This window comes from Nyctereutes procyonoides, unplaced genomic scaffold, assembly GCF_905146905.1.
Source record: "Nyctereutes procyonoides isolate TBG_1078 unplaced genomic scaffold, NYPRO_anot_genome, whole genome shotgun sequence".
Classification (NCBI taxonomy): Eukaryota; Metazoa; Chordata; class Mammalia; order Carnivora; family Canidae; genus Nyctereutes; species Nyctereutes procyonoides.
In genome coordinates, this window is record NW_026575125.1 from 35,340,118 (window position 1) to 35,365,657 (window position 25,540).

General features: G+C 39.3%; 3 protein-coding genes across 4 annotated transcripts in view; 2 read left to right on the forward strand and 1 right to left on the reverse strand.

Moving 5' to 3' along the window:
* MED14 (mediator complex subunit 14) overlaps positions 1-15,751 on the reverse strand; it is a 66,720-nt gene extending 50,969 nt beyond the window's left edge. For both annotated transcript variants that reach the window (XM_055337889.1, XM_055337888.1), the window contains exons 1-7: positions 15,515-15,751; positions 10,639-10,665; positions 8,288-8,393; positions 2,192-2,365; positions 1,448-1,577; positions 840-968; positions 423-530 (exon numbers count right to left, since the gene is read on the reverse strand). In XM_055337889.1, the coding sequence (XP_055193864.1) occupies positions 423-530; positions 840-968; positions 1,448-1,577; positions 2,192-2,365; positions 8,288-8,393; positions 10,639-10,665; positions 15,515-15,729 (889 nt within the window). In that variant the 5' untranslated portion in view covers positions 15,730-15,751. The remainder of the gene's footprint in view (positions 1-422; positions 531-839; positions 969-1,447; positions 1,578-2,191; positions 2,366-8,287; positions 8,394-10,638; positions 10,666-15,514) is intronic.
* A 14-nt stretch (positions 15,752-15,765) lies between these two features.
* Positions 15,766-16,089, forward strand: LOC129517886 (putative uncharacterized protein MED14OS). Its single transcript, XM_055338013.1, has one exon. It carries the CDS (start codon positions 15,766-15,768, stop codon positions 16,087-16,089), a length of 324 nt encoding a protein of 107 aa, XP_055193988.1.
* A 177-nt stretch (positions 16,090-16,266) lies between these two features.
* Positions 16,267-25,540, forward strand: part of USP9X (ubiquitin specific peptidase 9 X-linked) — a 483,762-nt gene continuing 474,488 nt past the window's right edge. Inside the window, exons 1-2 of the mRNA XM_055337517.1 lie at positions 16,267-16,345; positions 21,115-21,207. The gene's annotated coding sequence lies outside the window, so the exon portion shown is untranslated. The remainder of the gene's footprint in view (positions 16,346-21,114; positions 21,208-25,540) is intronic.

Below are 25,540 nucleotides of genomic sequence, written 5' to 3' on the forward strand. Positions count from 1 at the left end.
GACATATACTTAAAAAGTGTTATAATTTCTGGCACAATCTTAGAAGCTTCATATTTAATTCTGAACAAATATAAACAAACTATAAGGTCCAAGTTGCCTGCTAATTGATCACAGTTTAGAAATTATGAGTAGACCAAATAGCACTATTTTTTTCCTCCAGATAGTACTATTTCTAATTCATTTTTGCTTTTACCTGCAAAGTGAAGAGTAAAATGTACAATTTGGTTTATTACAGATGTATAATTATTCTTCACACTGATCAATTCCCAGCCCTGTTTCTACTCCCATAAAGGAAGGTGGGGAGGCAGGGGAAGAGTTTAGTCTGCTACAGTTCAGGATGGGGGGAAGGCAAATGGAAATGTGGGGAGGAGAGGGACATACAAACTCCTTACAAATATATGTCTCAAATTTCAAAAGGATACGTAGGCAGTTGTACATGTCCTGAAGAGGTTTTTCATCAGCAAAGAGTCTAGACTGCACCAGCTGATGGATAAAGTTGATTTGCATACTATGAACCAAGGCTCGCCCATCTTCCATTGGCAGGAGAAAAGAAGGTGGTTAATCAGAAAAAAACTGTACAGATCATGTCACAGTACCATTTAAGGAAGAGTATACTAACAATAAAAAAAAAAGAACTTAATTTATCTATGAAAACCAGAGAACATACTTGAGAAACACTAAAGCCTCTACAGATTAGTAGGTAGGTATGATTACCATAACATGTGCTTCAAATTACAGGATAAATTGCTAAACATTTATTATTCTGTAAGAATGTTCCAATAATATAAAAACAACAAACATTTGAATTTTTATGATTTAAATCAGTATTTGTGATTTACCTCCTGTTTCCTTGTCCTCAACTAGAATTTCTAGCTTGAGAAGACGCCATGGAACATCTGGATCATCTCCCATCACGGTTAAGGTGGCTTCAAACTCTCCTTCAACTCGAAACTTCACCCGGCCATTTGCTTTTAAAAGAAGAAGACAATGACTACTATGCTAGAAAATAAGCAGCTTCTTGCTAACCTAGAAAGCTTAGTCTTGCTTAAAAGAAATTTTAAATAGCTTGAAAGTTCTTTCATAAATGTCCAAGAATTCAGTAGTTCCTGCATAAGCAATAGCCAAAGGCAGTTAACACTTCTAACATCAACTGATAATTTTCTCTTGAGGCCTAACTCTGGAGCTTCCTCTCTCTCCTCCAGCCCTAGGTGATCCCTTTGCTCTCAGCTTCACATACCAGCATTTTATCTCCAGGTACTAAAATTTTATCCCTAGGTACTAAAGAGAAATGATCGGATTGACAAGTCACATATTTGAACACCACCTGAACTGCAGGCCAAAACATCAAAATGGTATTTCTTCAAATGAAACCCCCCAAAAATTGTTTTAAAAAAAACTCTAACAAAAGTTAATTCTTTAAAAAACATAATAAACTTCAGGTACATACCAACTGTAAGATTTGCTAACTGAGGGGGAAGATCTGTGGTCACAAGCCGATGTCTAAGAATCTGATTGAGTTGGTGAAGTGTGGCTTGTTTCTCAATCTTGGTAATTGGGTCTGGAGGAATAATTTTATCCTACAAAAAAAATTAAGTGATTTTAAAATAATGTACAAAAAGACACAATCTTTACCTATGCCTATCTTAACGTAATATTTTCATACTTTGTCCAAGAGAATCTCAACACTCATTTCTGCAGTCTATATCCAATAATAGTGACATGACCATTACTATCATGCATCAGAGTTCCAGTGATTCCACCAGTACCCAGCTAAGACAGTAATGCATATGATCTTCATGCTCTATTTAACCAAGTTCGTGTCACTAGATAACTTCTACCACTTCTTAAAAATATAAAATGCAATAGCACCGAGTCAGTAAACAACTACCACAATAGTAGTTAAATACAAAACAAAACCTTTCAAAAAGCAAGCATCATTATTTTTACATCTGAAATAGACATAGAATTAATTTGCACATGTTTAACTTCACATACACAAAGATTCATCCATTTTGATAGTTACTCACATTCTGGCCTCAATTTTAGTTATAGAGAAAATAAAGTGAATTACATGAAATAGCTGTTTTAAAAATACAGAATAGTCATTTTTTTGGGCTCCTTAATAACACAGTAGACTCCACTGCCAAAGTCTTCAACTTTTGAGAAAGGGAGTGGTAAGCAATGCACTTACCCTAATGCAGGTGGGCAGTCGTGGATAAGACCCAGTAGTCAGTACATCAATGGCATACGGGATGGCAAAACTAGGCAGGCGTGCATGGACTAGGGCATCTCTAGCTAATGAGGCCAGGCGATCAGCAGTATCCACAAACAGAATGGCTTGCTGATCTAAAAAGCTTGAAATCATCTTTAAAGCAAAGGGTAAATGTATTAAGTTTTATTGAGAATGGGCTGCTTTCTACTTAAAATATCATTTATTCATTCCAAAGTAAACTTTGAGGGCCTTAATACAGTTTTTCACATTTTGAAACATTTCTTCAAGAAATTTCCCAGTAATGTGAAGAAATATTTAATGCATTTGTATTTGACATTAAAAACAATAACCTTCTATCACTTAAAGTAAAAGGTTTTCCAATTTATTTCTCCATCCCTAACACTGCATATACATATCAGAAGTTAGGAAAAATGAATAAAATAAAATGCTTTTTACTCTCATAGATTTCTAGAGTTGGCCGTTAAAGTAGTTAAAAGCATGGACACCTGGACCCGGACTGTCTTGGTCTCAATTTTAACTCTGAACTTGCTAACCCTATATAAACTAGGCAAGTCACTTAACCTCTCTGGGCCTCAGTTTTTTCAACTGTGAAATGGAGATAATGATTTCCAACCTCAGTAAGGTTGTTCTAAAGATTAAGCGTTAACGCATATAGGGAGCACTTGGGTAGTTCAGTCTTAAATTGTCTAACTCTTGGTTTTGGCTCTGGTCATGATCTCTTAAGACGTGGGAATGAGTCCCACATTGGGATCTGCACTCAGTGGGGAGTCTGCTTGAGATTCTCTCCCTCTGCCCCTCCCCCTACTCTGTGCTCTGGCACTCCAATAAATAAATCTTTTTTAAAAAAAGTTAATGCACATAAAACCTTCAGAACAGTGCCCAGAACACATAAAATACTCCATAAATGCTGCCTGTTATATGAAATCTAGGCCAGTTTCATACCCCAAACAGAAATCCTTTCCATCGGTTCTCTATTGAATGCATTTCATAAGAGTACTTGAACTACCTGAGCTCATCACAGAGCTGAAAACAACTTTTTTGAAACTTCTATCTTCTATTCTGGAGCAGTAATGTGTCTTACGTCCTTCACGCAGGAGAAGCCCACCCTATATTCAAGCTAAACATTCCAAGTCACTTCATTTAGTCTACATCTCCTAATTTCTGACTCACCACCCTTTTTATGCAGCCTTGAAAACGCTACAATTTATCAGTGGCTTAGAACATGGTATCCAGAATTAATAACATATCACACCCACAATTAATACCTGAATACAATGCCCTATATTTTCTCAGTATTTCCATATTTATTTTTATTATCTGATCTTCACAACTCTAGGAAATAGATAAAACCAGATAATTACCATCACCTTAGCAATAAGAAAATTGAGATTTAAGACACCTGCCCAAAGAAAGACAGCCAACAATCAGAAAAACTGGAACCAAAAAAATGTTTCTTCTCCTAGACTGCCCAGAAGCACTACCTTGCATGACTACTAAAATGGATTTCTTTATCAATGCCACCAATATTAACTTATTAGCAGCTATGACAGTGCTAACACATAGTAAGTTGGGAGTCCATTAAAAGACCCTAATATTTTGTACATAAATCTCTATCAAGCAAAGTCCTTTTCCATCCTGAAACCAAAGGAGGACTGTAATCTGTCTGGTTTTAACAGATTAAAACCACTTGGATTCTACTTCTCAACTTTTTTTTTTCTAAGATTTCTTTATTTTAGAGAAAGCAAGAGCACAAGTAGGAGATACTGAGGGAGAGACGGAGAATCCCAAGCAGATGCCACGCTGCGCGTGAAACCAGATGTGAGGCTCGATCCCTCGACCCCAAGATCACTACCCGAGCAAAAACCAAGAGCCAGATGCTCCACTGACTGTGCCACCCAGGCGTCCCTACTTCTCTCAACTTCTGAGCTGGTTTTTACTCAGATTTAGATCATCTCAAGTCTCCAATCCAGGACATTGTAAAAATGCTTATCAGATAAAAGCCAAAGCCAAAGAATACCAAAGACCTCCCTCCTCCTGGGAAGACATGTATCAATCCCAGTGCAGTAATATAGTTCATCCAGCCCATGGTGCTCTACCTTAAATGTGGGTAATTAATGAGACATTCTCCAAACTACTCTGGCTCAATTCAAAATACACTAGCTTCAGTTATACTCCTTTGACTTAGAAACCGAATGAGTAAACATAAAATGTTAGTTTTGAGTAACTTACTAGTGAAACTATATAGGTCCCTAATGATCTTTTTTTTAAAGCACTCATGTGCCAGTTGTTAATATGGTTAATAATATTCTCCTTTCAAATCTGAGCACTGAATAGACATTTTTAAAAGAAAAATACATAAATGACCAAAAGTACATGAAAAGATATTCAACCTCATTGGTCAGCAGAGAAATGCAGATCAAAACCACAATGAAATACCACCTTCACACCGAATAGGATGGCTAAAATCAAAATGTCAAATGATAACAGGTATCAGCATGGAAAAACTGGAACCCTCATACACTGATGGTGGGAATGTAAAATGGTACAGCCATTTTGAAAGACAGTCTGGCAGTTCCTGAAGTGATTAAACATAGTCACCATATGACCCAACCATTCCATTCATAGGCATATACCCAAGAGAAATGAAAACATATGTCCACACAGAAACTTGTACGTGAATGTTTATAGCAACATTATTCATAACAGTTAAAAACTAGAAACAACCTAAATGTCCACAAACTGATGATAAATACAGATCCATACAATTCAACTATAAAAAGAAATGAAGTACTACTACATGCTACAGCATGAATGAACCTTAGAAACATTATCCTAAGTGAAACAAGCCAGTTACAAAAGACCCCATATTATAATTCCATTTATATGAAATCTTCAGAATAGGCAAATTTACTGACAGCAGACTAGTGGTTGCTTGGGGCTGGGGGACACACCTGGAGGTGATAGCAAAAGGGTAGATGTTTTCTTTCTGAGATGATAATGATGTTCTAAAATTGACTGTGATGGCTGCACATATCTGAATATACCAAAGACCATTAAACTGTGTACTTTAAATGGGCAGATTGTATGGTATATGAATTATACCTCAATAAAGCTGTTTTTAAAAAGCTCCAGGAATATGAAATATTTTCTTTTTCTTAGATAAAACATGACCCAGACGGTTTTACCATTAGAGTTCTATAAACTGTGTATTTATACCCTGCCACACACTTAATATGTCTGATATGGCTAAAGATCATTATCTATTAAGAACCTCAAATGAAACTAGATAAATAATCATTAGATTGAGAGGAGTCAAAACACAAATAATCCTCTAATCCTCAAGTTGATGGGCATTATACTGGACATAAATACATCTTTTCCTACATTCTCAAAACAAAAATACCAGAACTTTAGACGTTCAATATGAGACTTTATTCAGAACGTGACTTATGTGAATAGCCAATTAAAAAAATTAATAGAAGAATGCTGAACTATGAATTAATGAAAGATGAATAACAATATGGTTCAATATCAAAACCAAGAGTTTTGAATTTTCCTTGACATTATGTTACTGAAGCAAGACTCAGTAATATTAAACAGGTAACTGAAACACCCATGATGTTATTAGGGATTTGACACCAGGTTTGAAAAATTGAACACTTCGATATGATACACTTCAGTGACACCTAACTTCTCACTGCAAGTTTGAACATCTTTAAGAAAAGACTATCCCAAGTTAAGTAGTTAATGAAAAGAAACTGCAGGCTTTCCAGAAATATTATACCATGCTTCTTCATTTCAGCCAGAATAGATTTACTACATTTGGTGTCCAAATTTCCAGAACAATGAATTGTAAATCTTTCTGATAAATAAGCTTACCATAAGTCTATTTATTAATATTTATAATCAAAACTATCCCTTGAATGATGCTTTACAGTAGACAAAAGACCTTCTGAATACAAACTTTAATTTCTCTATCATACCAACAAACAACAGATGAATCCAAGAACACTTTCCCCCGTGAGGAAAACAATATATGGGGTACAAAATATCCTCCCTCCAAATAAACCTGTGACTGATGTACTTCAGAAGGATGATCGCTTACTCCTATGGACAAAGATATGCAGGCTAGAATGTCTCTTGGTAGAATTCTTAGTATTGTCACTAGCTTAGTTGGTAGAGATGGAATAGAGTATCAACTTCAATGAAAACCAGGTTTTATTTTTAACTTAAAAATTATTATTCTGTGGGGATCCCTGGGTGGTTCAGCAGTTTAGCGCCTGCCTTCAGCCCAGGGCGTGATCCTGGAGACCCAGGATTGAGTCCCACATGGGGCTCCCTGCATGGAGCCTGCTTCTCCCTCTGCCTGTGTCTCTGTCTCTCTTTCTCTTTCTGTGTGTCTCATGAATAAATAAATAAAATCTTTTAAAAAAATTATTATTCTAGAAATTACAATTCTCAACTTCTTCACAATCCCTTTTCTCCTTTTACTTTAGCAACTTTCACACAGGCTTTGTGTCTAATGACGAGGGAACCTAGTAAAAACCAAGGAAAGTGAATGCAGCAGATACAATGGAGGGGAAAGCTCAGGAAAGCACATGCAGAAACACAACTGTGTCCTAGATTCATTTCTAAAGTGGAAGAGGCAAGCCCTGATAGACTTGCAAATATAAAAGTACTATAAAAATATTTTTGACTTAGCTTGTCAGGGTGCTAAAAAGAAATTTATTATAGTACCTCTATACTAACTGGGTGGCTGTTCATTTTAATTTATCCAGGAAATCTACTAAACTTTAAGAGATTCTGAAAAGTACTCAAGTAAAATATAACCAGTGTAAAGCTGTTTTTCTGCCTTTACCTGTAAAAACTGATTTAAAAAATTTTAATATTACATAATTGAATGGAAAAAAAAATATGAGCATCAGTGTCATGCTTACTTAGAGAATATACCCACTTTCCAAGTATAACTGACAGTGGCTAGGTTACTTGGCCTTGTAAAGCTGACCTCAATTAAAGTGAATAAATGCTCTCATTATTCTAAGACTTTATTCGCTTTATGATAATTATTCTATCCTTTCCAAGATGAAAGAGTACTCTACTCTCTTTCCATTCTCCTCACTGGAAGTGACCGAAGTAAAACAGAAGGGAGTAATCATGTGTTTTGTTTGTTAACAGGGCGTCATCCTCCCCAATAATGAGCTCATACTTGGGTTTCTTTTCTTTTTTGAGGGGGGGTGGCAGATTTTAGCATCTTTGGTACACTTCACTACAAGTCATTCCTTTGAATTCAAAAGATTTAACAGACTATGAGCTTCTTGAGAGCAGGGGCTATGCCTTACTTAAGTCTCATCAGCCATACCCCCTATGCCGGACCTGTGCTCACTCAAGGGTATGGAGAATCAGATAAATGGTGTTATTAGCTGTGACCTTGAAGAAGCCATTTAGCTACTAAGAACCTTATTCCCTCATCTGTAAAACAAGAAAAAAATAACAACTATGCCATACTCAGGGTTTTCAAGAATCAATAGGCAAAGTTCAAGGAAGCACTTTGCATACTCTAAGGAAGTATAACGATATAAAGCTGTTTCTCCCTCCTTTAGTTCAAGTCTCATATTTAATGTCTTCTAGAGTAACGGTGTTTCCAGATACTCTTTTTTTCTGCTCAGGTGATCAAATACTAAATTTCTATAGAAATATATTACACATTTTCTTGAGTTTTTAAAATTTTTATTTATTTATTCATGACAGACACAGAGGGAGAGGCAGAGACATAGGCAGAGGGAGAAGCAGGCTCCCCACAGGGAGCCTGATGTGGGACTTGATCCCAGGACCCTGGAATCATACCCTGAGCAGAAGACAGACACTCAACCACTGAGCCACCTAGGCATCCCATATTACACATTTTCATCCAAAAATATGGCTACTCACTTAAGTAATGTCCCTCAAAACAAATCAGCAGATATAAATTAAAGCCAAAATTAGAAACTATGTCTATTATAAGTTAACATTCCAAAAACTTATTTTTTATAAAATAAAGTGAAAAATTTAACTTACCGCACATTTTTCCACCTTGCCAGCATTATTAGCCCATTTTACTAAAGCTAACAGTCGAACAAAGAGTTGACGTGTCCGGCTAGCAAACTGCACTATTTCTATTTTCCTATAAAATAAAACAATTCTTAATGAACCAACACATTTGAAAAAGAGTATTTCACAATTTACTTCATCTGGACTGAAATACGAATCAATCTTTGTTTATGAGCATTACAATGAAATGAACCTAAATATGAATTATTGTCACATTTTATATACTGCCTGTTTTTTATTTTCAATAAAATTCAATAAAATATTTTAGCAATGAATCAGAATCACATTTTAACAATTCATTTTGTAGAACAATAAAAGCTGTTTACTAAAATGTATCCAATTTACAAACATAAAAATACAATGTAAAAGTTAACTAGCTCACAAAGGAGATCAAATTTAGAGTTAGGAATTTCATAATTCAGACTACGAGTTATGAATTAGCAACCTTTTTGGTAGGAGAAAGGAACTGAAACAGATCTTTACCAAAGCTTGAAAGTGTCTCACTTCTACAAAACCAAGAGCCCATTTCCCATCTTGCAAGTGTGTGATTTAAACACCTGAATAATGAAAGAACTATGCAACTTTACCAAACTAATTTTAGTGAAAAACTTAGACATTAAGTCATTTAAACAAAGTTAAAGAAAGTAAGCTAAGCACTAAAAATAAGAGCTAGATGGTCTTCCCATATCTATTTTTATTCTATACCCACTACAATGCTTTTTCTCTCAATACTCATCTGTATTTTTATCATCTCATAAAGCCTTAAAAGCTTTACATTGTCAGTGTGTTAGCAAGACCTCTCAATTTCCTGTCAGCTTTAAAACTGAAAAACCACTTTCATAGTTTACCTTAAGATACTGAAAAAAATATTCTACAGGCCAGGACTGATGACAGGACTCACCAGGACATCAACCTCTCTCCAAGTGGACTCTGACCTATATTAATTTCAGTACAGCTGTTCAATGGCCTCCGGTTCCAACCCACATCTCTGCATCTCACCAATAGCAACACCATGAGGCAATGCACCAAAATAAAAGCTTTTGTTGAAATATAATCCTGACTGAGGACCACAGAATCTAAGTCCTAGCAAGCCTACAAAAAACCTGAAAGACTTCCTTAAGATTCAGCCAGCAATACGATTATTGATAGTACCAAGAAAAGCAAGGGCACAGATATAATTAAGACTCTGCCAGTGTCTGTGAGGGATCTTAAGAAAGAAAACAAGCGGAGCATTACTCACAAGGCCAGAGCACAGCAGAAACAGAAAATGTACATTAAGACTTGGCACCGTCTCATTGCTGGGGGCCTCACTACTGTCACTCCAACAGAGCAAACATATCTGTATATTATTAACTTGGTTCCCCAAATGAGCTCCTGTACTGGAAAGCAAACACCCACCTTTGTAAACTATTGTTAACATGACTTTTCAACTCCATGCAATCTCAAGTGATCAGCAGCATGAATCAGTTTTTCAAGGCCCAGTTTCCCTTCAGACACCAGAGTGGACATAAGAAATCCAAATTTACATTTCCTTCCTTTAAAATGGGCCAGCCAAAGCATAAGAAAAGTATGCTTCAACTGTCTCTCCCATCTCTACCTTTTGATCTCATTCCATCAGAAAGATAGCTGGCAGTGGGGGTGGGGAGCATAGTCAGTAATAAATCCTCCCTAGTGACTTGGTATTTAGGAAAAAAAAAAAAAATCAACCAAGGAGCATAAGTAATGCCAGACATACAGTCATGTAGCCTATACCATGGCCACAATTTAAACCTCCATCACAGGATTACTCCGAAACCTTAATTTATCTTGTTCCTTTGGCCTATGGAAACATTGGTATTTAATTTAGTTGGGTCTTAAGCCCCAAACTCCAATTCAATCAAAATTCTCTCAACTATGAAACAGCAATAGCAGAAGACAAATGTCAGTTCTCTAACAACATCTAACAGCATCATCGTGGCAAATGGTAAATTAGCAGCCAACTTCCTGCAATCAGTCTGTTCCTCAGCTTCTTTTCTTAAGTCCTGTATCTTCTACATCTTCCTACTCCCTCAGGACTTGACAATAAAGGTTTCTAGAACACAAGGTCCAGAGCTGGTCTCACACCAAGAATTGTCGAACTGTCAAGGATGAGGAAATCACATTTCCAAAGGTGCCCTAAACAAATGGTGTGAAACACCACCCTATGTTCTCTGGACCTAGGTTTCCAATCCACAGCCCTACTACCCATACCCACACCCACACCCTTTCTCTCTTTCTCATACATACACTCTCATAGATAAACCAACATAGACACAGATTTAAGTTTTTTTCATACTCACCTTTCTACATCAGATTTCCTTGGCAGTCTAAGAGGAAAAAAAAAAAAGAAAATGACTAAATATATACATACCTTCATCAAAATATGACAATGGTCTTTATGTTGACTCTATTATATATCTTAGTGTTTCAGAAAAACTGGATAAATAGCCACTACGGGCTGGCGAGGCTACCTACTCTTTTTTATAAGTTTCTAGCAATATGGCTATAAGGGAAAAAACCAACAAAGGAACATTCCTCTCCATTCAAGATGGTCCAAAAGGTACTGCATGAGCCTCAAATATTTAAAAAGCTCAAGCCTTACATTAAACACACTACTCTATCATGGAGTCAGAGAAAATATTTTTAAAACCAAAATAGTCACAGATGTAAAATACTAGCTGCCAGCTTCCCTGTATCCAATGGAGCCTTGCTTCCAAGCAGTAACTTCTCCATGTTTTGTCAGGGTGGGTAAAACTGGAAGCTAAACACCCAAAAGAACCAGTGTCAGCCAAGGGTTTTACACTAATTATGATGTTGCATGGTGGTTAGATGTAAATGAGGACTTTTAAGCTCCAGTAAGGTTTTTATTTCTTTTTTGCTAGTTCTCTAGTACAACAGCCAGCAACCAATGTCACCAATTACCCTGTTAAATTATACTATTTAACACACTCACCTCAAATGATGCTTACAAAGGTCCTTATCTGCCTCCTGAATCACCACATTCGGGAAGTTTCTATCTCATGTCCTGCCCAAGATTTAATGGCCTGAGCAGCTCCTCTACATCTAATCCCCTTTTCAAGAATACACACCGAACCACTTAGGTTCTCTTCTCCCACTCACAGGCCACAGGTGCAGAAAAAAAAATAAAACCAGAGTTCAAGGTACAAAGAGGGGAAACTATTAAAATGAGCTCTGGCTTACAGTTAATAATTCTGAGAGTAGACAGTGAGATAGAAGTTGAAGTTATGATCCGAGTGATAAAGGAAACTAGGTAGAAGCTGGAAGGGCCAGGATATCATATGAAGTAGAAATTAAGGCCTTGTAAGACTGCAAGGAAAAACAACTACTGGCAAGTTCCTCTACATGTGAAAGCTCCTGAGAACATTCCCTTGAGAAGCCACAACCCTCATCCTCAAGGGAGGGAGAGAATGAGAACCATGGATGCTGGTGTGCGCTTAAGAGATGGAGAGAAACAAGATGAGAGCCTTTGGGGGGTAGAAAGAACAGGAAACATTGTTTGGTCTCTTCTCTCCTGCCCTAGGGACCCTAGAAGGATGATCTCGAAGTCAGAGGCAGTATCATTTCCGGGACAAAGATTAGGCTTTGTTGTCTGCATCTCTTTCCTCCCAATTCCTCCTAATCTATTTAAAAATTCCTTTTATGGGGGATCCCTGGGTGGCTCAGCGGTTTGGCGCCTGCCTTCGGCACTCAGGGCGTGATCCTGGAGTCCCGGGATCGAGTCCAGAATCAGGCTCCAGGCATGAAGCCTGCTTCTCCCTCTGCCTGTGTCTCTGCCTCTCTCTCTGTGCCTCTCATTAATGAATAAATAAAATTTTTAAAAAAAAAATCCTTTTATGGATAACAAATCCACTATTTAAGGCAAAAGTCCTAAAATGCAAATTTTTGAAGTCACACTTATTTACACCAAAGTGTAATAAGACAAGTTTACATGACTGAGATCCTAGCATTTTCTAATTTTAATTAAAACAGGTTTTAAAAAAAAGAATAGGACCTAAGTCCCTAAGAAATCAAGGCAGAGTGTAAACTCCCAGGTGAGAGCATGTATGTTGGGGGAAAGATGGAGGCAGACAAGCAGAAGGGGAAAAACAGAAATCTGCGGCCAAAATTAAACTACTGAATTTGTCAAGGTAGTCCTTTTTACTTTCAATAGTTGAAAGACAAGCATCAAATGTGGCAGAAATAAGGCTCTTAAAAAGTAGATCTAGAATACTAGTTTTACATCGATACATTGATTCTGACAAGTTTCCACCTGGAACAAGGAAAAATACATGATTTAGGAACTCCAAGGTAAGTTCCTAAACTAATTTTGGCTAGCACACATCAAAAGAGAAAAGAGTTATTTTATATATCCAAGTATGAAGAGCAGGAATGTATTTTCCCGTTAAATACTCCACGGTCTACAATGACAATTCTAAAAACTCATTCGTTAACGTATTAAAATAAACTAATGGTACCCAGGAGCGATAAGAGAAAAATAAAGCAGTGAGTAAAGGATAGATAGCAGGGGCAGAGTGCTTTCCAGGGGTGGTCAGAGAAAGTCTTTCTGATAAGTTCTCTCTGAACAAAGACCTGAATTAAAAGAAATGGGAAAGCAGACCACACAGATTTCTGGGGGAAGAGCAAAGGCTCTAACGTGGGAGTGTGCCTGGCACTATCAAAAATATGTCAAGAAGGGTAGTGGGGCTGAAATAGAATAAGCAAAAAGGAAAAGTATTAGGAAATGAGGATAAAGAGGGAAGGAGAAGGCAGAGACCACATGTCCTGGTTTGCCAAAGAAAGTCCTGGTTTATGCCTGATGCTCCGATATTATTTTTTAAGATTTAGTTGAGAGGGAGAGCGAGCGTGCTCATTTTGCATGCAAGCAGGAGGGGGGTAGGGGGAGAGGGAAAGAGAAAATGAATCTCAAGTAGACTCCCTACTGAGGATGGAGCTCAATTTCATGACTGAAATCACAGCCTGAGTTGAAACCAAGAGTCAGATGCTTAACCAACTGTGCCACCCATTATTATTAACACCACCACCTTTCATGCTCAAAAGTGTCCTGATTTGGACCATAAGTCTTATAGTCACTCCATATACAGGTGACTATAAAATGTTTTTACTCTAAATGAGATGGAGAACCACTGGAGAGCTGTGAGCAAAAAAGTTTTAAGGATCTTCTTGGCTATTTTATGGATGACAAAACTGCAAAAGGAAAAGGGTAGCAGTAGAGACATCAACTGGCATACTACAGCTAACATGGGCGAAGGATTCATACTCAATGGAAATGCTGAAAAGTGGCCGGACTCTGAAATCAGGTGACAAGACTTGATGTACTAAGTATGGGGCTGGAATAAAGAGGAGCCAAGAATTGAAATTTTTGGCCTAACCCACAACAGGAAGAATGGAGATACTCTTTAGTAAAATTGGAAAGGGGTGGGGCAGGGCGGAGGCAGGGGGGATTAAGTGGAATTGACTGAAATGCCCATTAGGAATTTAAATGTAGCCATTTGGATATATAGTCTGGAGTTCAGTGAAGTCTCTGCTGGAGATAGAAGTATAGGAATCATCATCATCATATAAAGGATGCAGGATTAAAACTATATACTTATTCTACTGCAATAAAATAGACGTTTCTTCATAATTAAGTTGTAAAATAGAACACAATATAATTCAAATTATTTCTACAAATCATCTATGAAAGAACAAATTATACAAATTACACAACCACTGACATCGTTTTCAACATTTTTCCATAGCTATACACTGGGTAGGTGAGCTTCATATATACGTAATTTTTTCATGGATACCCTTAAATTTTTATGAAATCCAACAGTAATTGGTTCAGGGAATTACACTACTATAATAGGACCTAATCATGACAGCTACTTAAGTTTCTCACTCGACAGGGTAGCCTTCTTTCTGTTCCATTCAATAAAGTACCATATGTCAAATCGAGTGGAATGATGTTTTACAGGAATAAGTGGAACCTATTCTAACTTTCAGTTATCTGCAAACAAATATTTTTTTAATTATTTTTTTTTAATTTTTATTTATTTATGATAGTCACAGAGAGAGAGGCAGAGACACAGGCAGAGGGAGAAGCAGGCTCCATGCACCGGGAGCCCGACGTGGGATTCGATCCCGGGACTCCAGGATCGCGCCCTGGGCCAAAGGCAGGCGCCAAACCGCTGCGCCACCCAGGGATCCCTCTGCAAACAAATATTTTAAGTCTCTGGTAACAAATTACTGTGCCACTTTACAGACTAAGATCTACATACTAATGTATACAATTGAAAACTATGTATATGTTTTCAATTGTATACAAACTGCAACTGTTGATCTGCAGTCTAACAATAACATAAAAGATAAAAACTTAAAACTCCTACTACTTTTTTTGAACCTGGATTTAAAAATGTAAAACAGTAATTAATGTATATATGCCTCAAAATTTTATAGTGCTTTTTCTACACACACTGAAAATCATTAGTGTATTCTGATCCTATTCTGAAGGGATTAACACTCTAATCATGTCCCAAGGCATTTCATTGGTAACTTGGTGATTTATAAACTCCCTTCATACTCCGAGACAATAACACAAGACCAGTAACAATAAAGCTTTTTCTTATACTAAATGCGTTAGGACTTCAAACACTCCCAAACATTTCAGGAAAAAACAACCTAGGAATCCAAAATTTTAGATTATTTTATACACAATACATCTCCTGAGTTCAAACTCTGTCAGAAGCAATTACAACCCTACGTTTAAAACATACCGTCAAGACGCTGTAAAGCAGACTTCCTGTCTTTGGGAATTCAAATAGTATGTATTCCTAAACCCTAATCTTGGGTTTTCGACTAAAAAGCTTCCAACCAAGATATCAATTGGGCTCTGTTGGCAACTGGAGCAAAAACCCCAAAGATGGGATTTTCAGTGAGTCTAGCATGCATAATTAACAAGTCTCCGTTGCTTCATCTCGAGAAAGACCCCAAACGCAAAGCTTTTCCTCCACCTCCGTTGAGCCCGAGTTCAGAAATTCTAGACTAGCCCAGAGGAAAGGAGAAAACAGCAGCCCCTTGGGGAGAGGGAGGTGCGAGTCTCTCTAAGCTGGTTGGGCGGGAAGAGGCGGACGGGGGGGGGTGCTGGGGAGCAGGCATGGGTTTCGCGGCACTTACAGGTCCGTCAACACCATGAGCTCGGAGTAGGCCCGGTGCAGAAGAAATTCGATGAGGGTGCTCAGCCGGTAGCCCGGGCTGGCCGCGGCTGCAGCGGCCGCCGCCACGGCGGCTCCTGGAGGAGGAGGCGCAGGGGCTGACGCGGGACCACCGCTGGCCCCGCCACCGCCTCCAGGCGGGACCAACTGGTGGTTCTCCAGCTGCACTGGGGCCATGGCGGCGCAGGGCCGGACTTGGCGCAGCGGCACAAGATGAAGCCCTTGAGCCTCCCGGGCGCTCGGTCACCGCGCCTAAGTGGGCGCGGGCAGAGTCGCCACCGCCTACCGCCAGACCGCCTCCGAACAGGAAGCCGTGCGCCAGCCGCGGAGGCCCGCCCCCATGTAGCGACAAGCCCGCCGGCCCCAGAGACTGGAGCGAAGGGCGGGGGGAAGTGGGGGGAGGCAGGGAGGCGGGGAGGGCGGGGAAGCAGGACGGCCTCCGCAGAGAAGCTGCGCCTCCGCAACCGATCAGAGGCAGCTTCGCCAGGCAGCCGCAGCGTCCATGTTGACGGCTCAAAGCGGAAGTCGTTAGGCTGAACGGAAGGGAACCTGCAGGGGGACTTCCGACAGCAACCTGTGCCTTTTTTCCCCGGCTGTCCGGCGCCGTGACGCTGGGGGGCGCGTGGGAGTGGGGCGGGGCCGGCGCGCGGGCCGGGAAAGCGGAAGCGGGGGCTGTGCGTCGCCGGAAATGGGTGTGAGGGCGGAGCCGGCGGCGTCACCGCGGACGTCAGTAGTTGCCCCGCCCTTGCCTTCGCCGCCCGCCGGTGCTTAAAAGGCTTCAAAGTACTGTGAGGTATTTATCAACGCTCCCCAATGGGGCCAAACGCGACTGGGGAGGTTTCCTCCCAAGATGTTCGTGAGTTGTATTTCTGGAATCGCGAAGAAATTGTGGCGGCTGCGCTCTTGTGGCTTCTCAGATCTTTGCTCCTCCCACAGTCTGCTCATGCGCTTTTCGTGGGATAGCAAACGTTTCCGTCATTGTTGGCTTTTTTTTTTTCCTTAACTGTGGGAAAAGATGCGAGAAAATATGATGGGGGGCAGGAGCAGGGCTTTTGGCAGAATAACTTCACTTTAATGAAGTTGGATATGCGTATATCTCGTTTCCGACCCCCTAAATCCCGGGAGTTCTACCACAGAAAAAGCCCTTAAATCCTCTACCGCTGGCTTTCACTCAGTTCTTGTCCCTGCTCTTGCAGTCGACGCCCTGCCCTCCTAAGGTTTTCAGTTCTTTTTCTATGCGCTACCTCCACTTTTCCCCTTCAAAATCCACGTTTAGTTTTTTGCTTCTTGCTTTAAAATGGTGACTCAACCCAGCCTGCACGTTGGAATCGCGGGGCGTGAGGGGCGGGGCTTTAAAAAATACTTATGCCACCCTCCTAGGTTCGGCTTTAAGTGGTCGGATGTGAGGTCTGTGTTAGAAGGTTTTAAAAGCTTCCTAGGTGATTTTATTGTACAGCTAAGGTAGAAATCCACTGTTAAAAAAATAACAATTGCTGTGACTCTTTTTTCAAACATCCTTTTGGAGATTCCTATCTGTAACTCTTAGGTGTAAGAGATGCCCTTGTTCTTTCATGTATAAAATACTTTTTGCCCACTTAGTAATTCTCAGTCATTCCTGAAGGCCGTTCACTTGTCTCCCAAAGGTGTAACCTTTGGAGTATAGTCGCTTGCTCTCTTTTGTGGCCTTTAAGCATATTTACACTTAATAGCATCATGGTACTCCTCAGAATGCTTTCGGAGTACTTATGGATAGTGCAGTTGCTGGGGGGCAGAGACTATCATCCCTCCCTATGCAAGTTACATCAGGGAACAAACATTTTTCTGTTAGCTAGAATGGTACCATTTCTTTTGCAGTTTTTGTTTGTTTTACTGAAGTTCTCCCCCACTCTTCTTGAAAACTATCGACTTGGGTTAAAAAAAAAAAAGTGGTCACAGACACGCGAAAGATAAATGGTCGTATAAGATGGTGTTTAACGTCTTTTCTAACTCTCAGATTCTCATTCTGTGTGATGTTGATAGGGTTTTAACTCTGCCTTATTGCATATATTAAACACAGTTATGCACTATGTCTTTCGGTATACATTCTATTTGTCAGTAAGGGTCTCCAGAGACAGTATGACCAACTTGCAAATAAAAGAAAAAAAATTAATTGGATGGGTTTGTTTTAGAATAGAGAAAATCTCACCCACATCCATCAGATTAGATTCTATTGAAATATCTGTGAGTTGAAATAGGTATCTTTAAAAATTGGAAAGTACTTGTTAAAAAGGATATTCTAAAGGAAAACAAGGCAAAAAATCTAGGAATAAAACTGTGAGAGGTGCTATGCTTGAATTGTTGGCGATCAGGGAGGTAATACAAATGAAAGCTCAAAGGGGTGATAGCCCACCTCCCAACCTGATAGTTTAGCTGTTAGACAAATACAGGAAGTGCTAGTGAGGAAATGAATGGGGAAGGAGAAAAATTGTTAGCAAGTTTGGCTGAGTTACTAAAGGAATGACTCCTCCGAATCACTTTTGTAAATCGTGTAATTTATAATTTTACAGCCTATAGTACAGTGCTTGGCTTTGTAGTATATATACATAATTCTTTCATTCATAACTATTAATTATTCCTCTATTTGGTCATCACCAGATTCTTCACACTTCAGATAGTTTCAGAGCTAGCAGCATGGTATTTCCTTGGCTCTTCAATTGACCTAAACATTTGAGATCTTTCATGAAGTCAATCTGATTTTAATAAATTGATTGCAAAATAGGGAGAAATAAAAACATTTCCTTTTAAGCCCTCTTGATAGAAAAATAGAATTGTGATAAATAAAACTTCATTTTGAAGCATACAACTGCCCCTCAGACACAAATGAGTGGGAAAGAGATTGAAAAGTAATTTTTTCTTTTTTTTTTTTTTTTTACGAGATACTACAGTCAGTTCCTCCAAAGCAGACTGCAAAAGCAGTAACTGCATTCATTCAAGAGATGCTCCATTGATGGTAAAGTTGAGGAAAGGAAGTCAATACTGTGAGTGTGGTCTGACCAATGTAGAAAAAGACAACACTTTTATTGTTTTTGCCTGTAAAAGAAAACCCAAACTTCTTACAGTGGTCTCTAAAGCCATTAACAAAGTGACCCTTGCCTGCTTCTCCACCACTCTCATGCCACTCTTTCCTTCGCTTACTACACCTATAACCTCACTGGGTCTAGCACATGCTGTTCTCCACAATGTTAGGGCTTGTCCACTGTTCCAAATATGGGAAACACTTGTTTCCCAGTTGTCCCAGTTCAGGTGGCTGGTTTCTCATCCTTCCAGTATCTGTGTAAATGAGAAAATCCTTAGCGAGGCCTCCCCTGACTATATGATATTAGGAATGTAAAAGGAATTTCATTGCCCTATTGTAGAAGCAAAATGGCTGAGTAAATTGCTATTTTTTTTTTTTAAGATTTGTTTATTTTAGGGACACCTGGATGGCTCAGTGGTTGAGCACCTGCCCCTGGCTCAGGGCGTGATCCGCAGTCTCAGGATCGAGTCCCACATTAGGCCCCCTGCCTGGAGCCTGCTTCTCCCTCTGCCTACGTCTCTGCCTTTTTCTCCCTGTCTTTCATGAACAAATAAATAAAATCTTTTATTTATTTATTTATTTTTAAATAAAATCTTTTAAAGAAAAAAAGATTTATTTTAGAGAAAGAGAAAGTACATGCAGTGTGAGCACACAGTTGCGCAGAGGAAGGAGAGAGAGGATCCTCAAGCAGACTCCTCACTAAATGCAGAGCATGACACGGGGCTTGATTCCAAGACCTTGAGATCACAACCGGAGCTGAAATCAGGAGTTGTCCACTTAACCAACTGAGCCACCCAGGCTCCCCAAACTGCTGTATTTCTATGTAACTGTTCAAATGAAGGAATTAAACCTATATGTAACAACATAGATACATCTCAAAAACAATACTGAATGAAAACAGCAATCTTTTTTGATATTGATACATTTCTGTCCATTTTTATTTTTTATTTTTTAAAATTTAATTTTAATTCCAGTGTAGTTAACATACACTGTTATATTGTTTTTAGGCATACAACATAGTGATTTACCAATTCTATACATCACCTTGAGCTGTCATGACAAGTGTACTTCTTATTCCCCATCACTTATTTTATCCGCCCCCTCCCCTCTGGTAACCATTAGTATGTTCTATATAGTTAAGTGTCTGTTTCTTACTTTGTATCTTTCTTTTTTTTCTTCACTCATCTGTTTTGTTTCTTATTTCTGCCCATTTTTGAAGCATGCAAAATAACGCTATAATTTCATATATTGTAGTCAAAGTGAAAAATGTAAATGAGGATGACATAGCATTTTCAGGATGGTAGTTACATCTAGGGAGGGGTAAGGGATGAGGCAGTGCTTTATTGGTTGTTAGCTATTAGTTCTATGTAATGGGTTTACTGAAGAAATACCTGAAGGAAATGTGATAATATCTATTAAATCTGGGTAGAAAGAGATGATTGTTAATATATTCTGTACATTTCAGTATTTTTAAAAATGTCATAATTTGTTAAAGTTTAAAGTGTTTCTGTTAATTTACACAAGCTGCCATAATAAACCACTAAATCACAGTGACTTAACAGTAAGAGTATTTCTTGTGCTCACAAAGTTCAGTAAAGATATTACCTGATGGAGATGCCCATCCTACTCTAAGTAGTAACCCAGAGATCCAGGCTCCTTCTACCTTGGGAAGCCATCACTTTAACCAGGAGATTTTTTTAGTGTTCACCCACATTCCATTATTCAGAATTAGTCACATGGCTAGGAGCTGGGTTAGTCTATGTTGTCTCAAATGGCAAGACTTTTTCTTTTTTATGGCTAGGTGATATTCCATTGTATATATACCACATCTTTTTTATCCATTCGTTTATCAGTGGACACTTAGGTTACTTCCATACCTTGGTTATTGTAAATAATGCTGCAGTGAGGGCTAGGGAGTGAAGAATGGGTGAAAAAGGTGAAGGGAATTAAGAGGTACAAATTTCCAGTTATAATAAGTTGCAGAGATGAAAAGTACAGCATAGAGAGTAGTCAATAATATTATAATAATGTTATATGGAGAAAGATGGTGACTACGCTTACTGTGGTAAGCAAAGCTTAACATATAGAATTGTTAAATCACTATGTTGTGTCCCTGAAATTAACATAACATGGTATGTCAACTATACTTAAGTAATAAATTCTTTTTTTAAGAGTTATTAATTATTTTAGAGGTGGGGAGAAGAGAAAGAGGGTCAAGCAGACCCCGTGCTGAGCACAGAACCTCATGCAGGGCTCAATCTCACAACTCCAAGACCATGACCTTAGACAAAATCAAGAGTCAAACACTCAACCAAGCCACCTACTCAGGTGCCCCAATAATAAATTCTTCTTAAAATAAAGGCCATGGAGCTGGGAAATACAGTCTTGTGTGCCTAGGAAGAAAATGAAATGGTTTGGTGAACAAATAGCATTGTTTTTACCACAAGATTAAAGTAGTCTTATCTCTGTCTCTCTCTGTCTCTCTGTCTCTTTTTTCCCCCTTATAGCACAGCCTCTGGAATCAGATCACTTAGATTAAAATCCTAGTATTTACCTCAGAGGATGATTGTGAAGAATTGATGAGTTAACATTTGCAAACAGTAAGTGATCTATAAATATTAACTATTACCATCATCATTACTTAAGAGTAATAATTCTTAAATTTGTTATTTCACCTTAATTACCTATGAACTAACTGTCTTTTCTTATACTAATGTGGCTCTCTCTGTCATGGCCCCAGCACTAGCATAGTATGCCTAGCTTCTGGCTTCAATGAATGAACGGGACAGGTATATTTCTTCATCTATACACTGTAGTTCTATTTATATTATGTTCTTTTATTTAGGATTAAGATTGACTTACATGGATTTACATGTGAAATGAAGTGTCTAAGGTTTCTATGAAAACACTTTGGAAAAGAAAGTGGGCAGAGGTAGATGAAATACCACTGGCAACATGTTGAGAATTATTAAAGTTGATGATGGCTACATAGAAGTTCTTTATACTCTGTTCCTTTTCTTCTTTTCTGTAGGTGTGAGAATATGCATGATAAAAAGTTTTGAAAAATTGAATACAGGTAGTCAACTAAAGGTCCAGATTTTTTTCTTTCCTAATCAACAGCTGATTGATACAAACACATATGATGTTTCAGATTTTTAAAAATATTTTCTTTATTTGAGAGAGAGAGACAGAGAGAGAGAGAATGAGCAGGGGGAGGGGCAGAGGGAGAAAGACAAGCGGACTCCCTGCTGAGCAGGGAGCCTGATGTGGGGCTTAATCCTAGGACCCCACAATGACCTAAACCAAAGGCAGATGCTTAACTGACTGAGCTACCTAGGCGTCCCATCTTCCAGATTTTTAAAACATTTGTGTAATTTATAGAGTGTTTAACATTAAAAAAAACTAAAAGGAAACTTATGCTTGCTTGTAAAAGAGATGAAAGTGTTAACTTTGGTTTCAGGCCTTGAAATAAGAATGTTTGCAAGGAGCTCTAAAAACAACAAAACCAAAAAAAAAAAAAAAAAAAAAAACAAAAAACTTATCCAAATGTATAATCTTAAAAATTTCTAGCTGTGCTAAAATTCAGTATCTTTTATTTCACGTCCCAGTTACTTAAAAAAAAATTGGGGGCTGAGAACATTTAAGATCTACTCTCTTACCAACTTTCAAATATACAACACATGTTAACTATAGTTACGATACTATATACTAGATCTTCAGAACTTATTCATTTTATAACTGGAGATTTATACCATTTGACTAACATTTCCCCATTTCCCCCACCCCAGCCCCTGGCAACCACCAACCTACTCTTTGTTTCTATGAGTTTGACTTTTTTGGATTCCCACATGTAAGTGTGATCATATGGTATAGTCTTTGTCTTTCTGTGTCTGACTTACTTTACTTTTAGCATATTGCCATCAAAATTTATCCAAACGGCAGGGTTTCCTCCTTTTTTATGGCTGAATAATATTCCTTTGTGTGTGTGTGTGTGTGTGTGTTCACGCTGCAGTGAATATGGGGGTACAGATACCTCTTTGTAAAATTCATTATCTTTTATTTTTTTAATTTTTATTTTTAAGATTTTATTTATTTATTTGACAGAGAAAACACAAGCAGGGGGAGTAGAAGAGAGAGAGGGAGAAGCAGGCTCCCCACGGAGCAGGAAGCCCAACGTGGGACTCGATCCCTGGACCCTGGGATCATGACCTGAGCTGAAAGCAGACACTAAACCTACTGAGCCACCCATGCACCCCCATTATCTTTTAAATGAGTGATTTCTAATGTGTGAACAAAGGAAAAAGAAACAGAAGAAAGAAGGAAGCCATTTAAAAAATAGTTATATTCTTCATTAAGAGATAAAAATTTTATCATGTCTTGTTCTATCTTTGTTAGGGAAGAACACCAACCTCTAAATTGCCAGGAATAAACCTGCCATCCGTAGTGCCAAAAGTGATGACGTGATCAGAGTAAGCCTTAGCACAGCAGACAACAGGGGCATCACCACAATAACTCTGGTTCTCATGTCCCCAAGTCCCATGGCATGATGTGATGGGCCCAGATGGAGACCCTGTGATCAGTGAGTTGCATCATAGCTGAGAAACCTGGGGCCCACGGTTCAACATCTTAATTCTTAGCAAATTGAAACAAGATTGATCTGTACACATAGGAGAGAGCTCAGATGTCAGGCCCAGCTGAATAGTCCTCCTTTTTTTGTTAGGGTATCAGGCAGAGCAGAATAGCCCTGCCATCCTGAGGGTGTCCAGTGCAACACAGTAATTCCACTGGGTCAAGCCCACATTAGTTTTTCTGTGTTCATAGCACAAGGATGAGATAACAAACCCAGCAGTAGGGTCATGTCACTTGCAGCTGCTGCTTGACTCATGTGAACCATGTGACAGTTTTGTGATGATGCAGTGCTCGGTGAAGGGGACAAAGAAAGCATTAAATGTTCCCACCCCTTCCCCAAACACACACACCTCATAGGGATGAAGGTGTCCCATTATCAGGTTATTGTTTCCTTTCCATGACCACATAGTTCATTTGTTCTAAGTCAGTAGCCAGTATGTCTCTCTTCACTCAGCCAACTCCCACCTCCACCCAGATCTTTTTCCATTTCAGATAGGCACCATGGTAGAACTTGGTGGAACCATTATGTCCCCTGTCATCAAGCAGGCCATGGTAGGGATACTCTAGGGCTTATGAATTTCACCAACTGATTGTTTTGATGGTCAGTGCTCTTCCACCCCCAACAATTGAAACCAAGTGGTAGCAGAAGCAAAGATTGTAGTCACCTTCCTCCTCTGGTCTAACTGCTACTTCAGGATGAAATCAGGTTTCTCAGGCACTAGGACCAGAGGGGAAAAAAGGAGAGAAAGGACTAGAGATTGTCAGAGTGGGATCACAAATATGGAGTACCAGTCTCCTATTGCTCCAACTCTTTCAAGTCCTGATCTTCCCTACTCAGCTGTTCCAAAGGAGATGTTTCCTTGGAAGCCTGATAGGCCATATGGCTGCATTCGGTCTTAGCCGGGTGTGGACCCTTTCTACAAGTGTCCACATGGGCTACAGAGATGTCTTGTTGGGCTGTAGCAATGGCTCTTCAGAGTTCTCAGCCTCACAGAGGGGTCTCTTTACTACACCAGTCAGTCATCATTCGGGTGCTTGACCTGAGAGCTGGGGCATTAGCCATAGCCCAAGAGTCAGGGAAAATACAACATGGATGGTCCTCAGCAGTACTGCCTAAGGCAAGGGTAATGACTTTCAATTTGACCCATTGTACTGAACCAGTCCTTACCACAGTGTTTCTAATGGAGCTGTTGGAGTTGGACAGCTGCTGCTGCCCAGGACACCTCATCAGCTTTTAGTTTGGCTGAGACATCAATAAGCCAAGCCCAAGCATTTTTAGGGACACTCTGGAAGTGGGTCCCTACATAACTGGAGGCTGCCCCTATGAGTGATGTAAGAGGGGGAGCTACCGTGGCCCCTAAAGCTGTGGCCACAATATCTTCATGTGAAGAGGACACACCTGTGGGACTAGGCATGCCATTTCATTAAATAAGAAAAATCTATTGTGCCTTTCTAACTCTAAGCATTGAGTAGACCCACCTAAGATGAGACAATTTAGGTGCAGTGTAACCCAGAGGTACTGTGTGAGATGCTCAGTCTCCCCAAGTGCCTGCCCGATAGCAGTGATAGCAGACAAGTAGCTCTTTTGCAAATGGAATGTCGTGGGTAAGTGTCAGGGTGGCAAGTCCAAAACCCGCTGAGATGCGTCCAAGCAGAAGCAGTCTCCCTTTTCCAGAGGGCATACAACAAGGGTCTAAAAAGCCAGACTCAGATGGTTACAGTTAATTCCCCTCTTCATATTACTTCATTTCTAGTTCTGGCCAGGTGAATACATGGCTGTGAATGAGCACTGGTATTCAAGTGAGTCATAAAAATTTTTATCCTGCTTCCTTGCCCTCCCTTTACCTCACTGTATCCTAATTAGAGGTTAAGGCCTCTGGTTTGCCCTGGGAGTGGAGAAACCTCAACCCCCAGCCTTAGTTCTTTTTCTCCTTAAAGGCAGTTAAATCAGAATACTTGGTTCATGGTCAAGCAGTAAAGTTACTGGAGGAGGAATGTGTTTTAAGGCAGCCATTTATTTGGCTTCTCAGTTCCTCCAATAGAACGATTTCTGTGGAGGGATCTGGTTTCATAGAGGCACTCTCAATTCCATTTGGGTGGACAGCTCACTGTTTGCTGCCCCTCCCTCCATGGCTCAATATCCAGACCAAATTTCTTTGGTACTCATCCTATCAGTCTCCTCTGTGGGTAGCCCCTGCTCAAACAGCCATATCCGCATTGTCTTACACGTTACTTTGGAGGGAATTTGATATCCCCTTCCTTAGTTTTGTCTTGTACTGCAGAGTCTTTGCCTTGTTTGGATTG

Coding starts and splice junctions, on each gene's coding strand:
- LOC129517886 (XM_055338013.1), top strand. CDS start 15,766: ATGAAGCCCTTGAGCCTCCCGGGCGCTCGGTCACCGCGCCTAAGTGGG.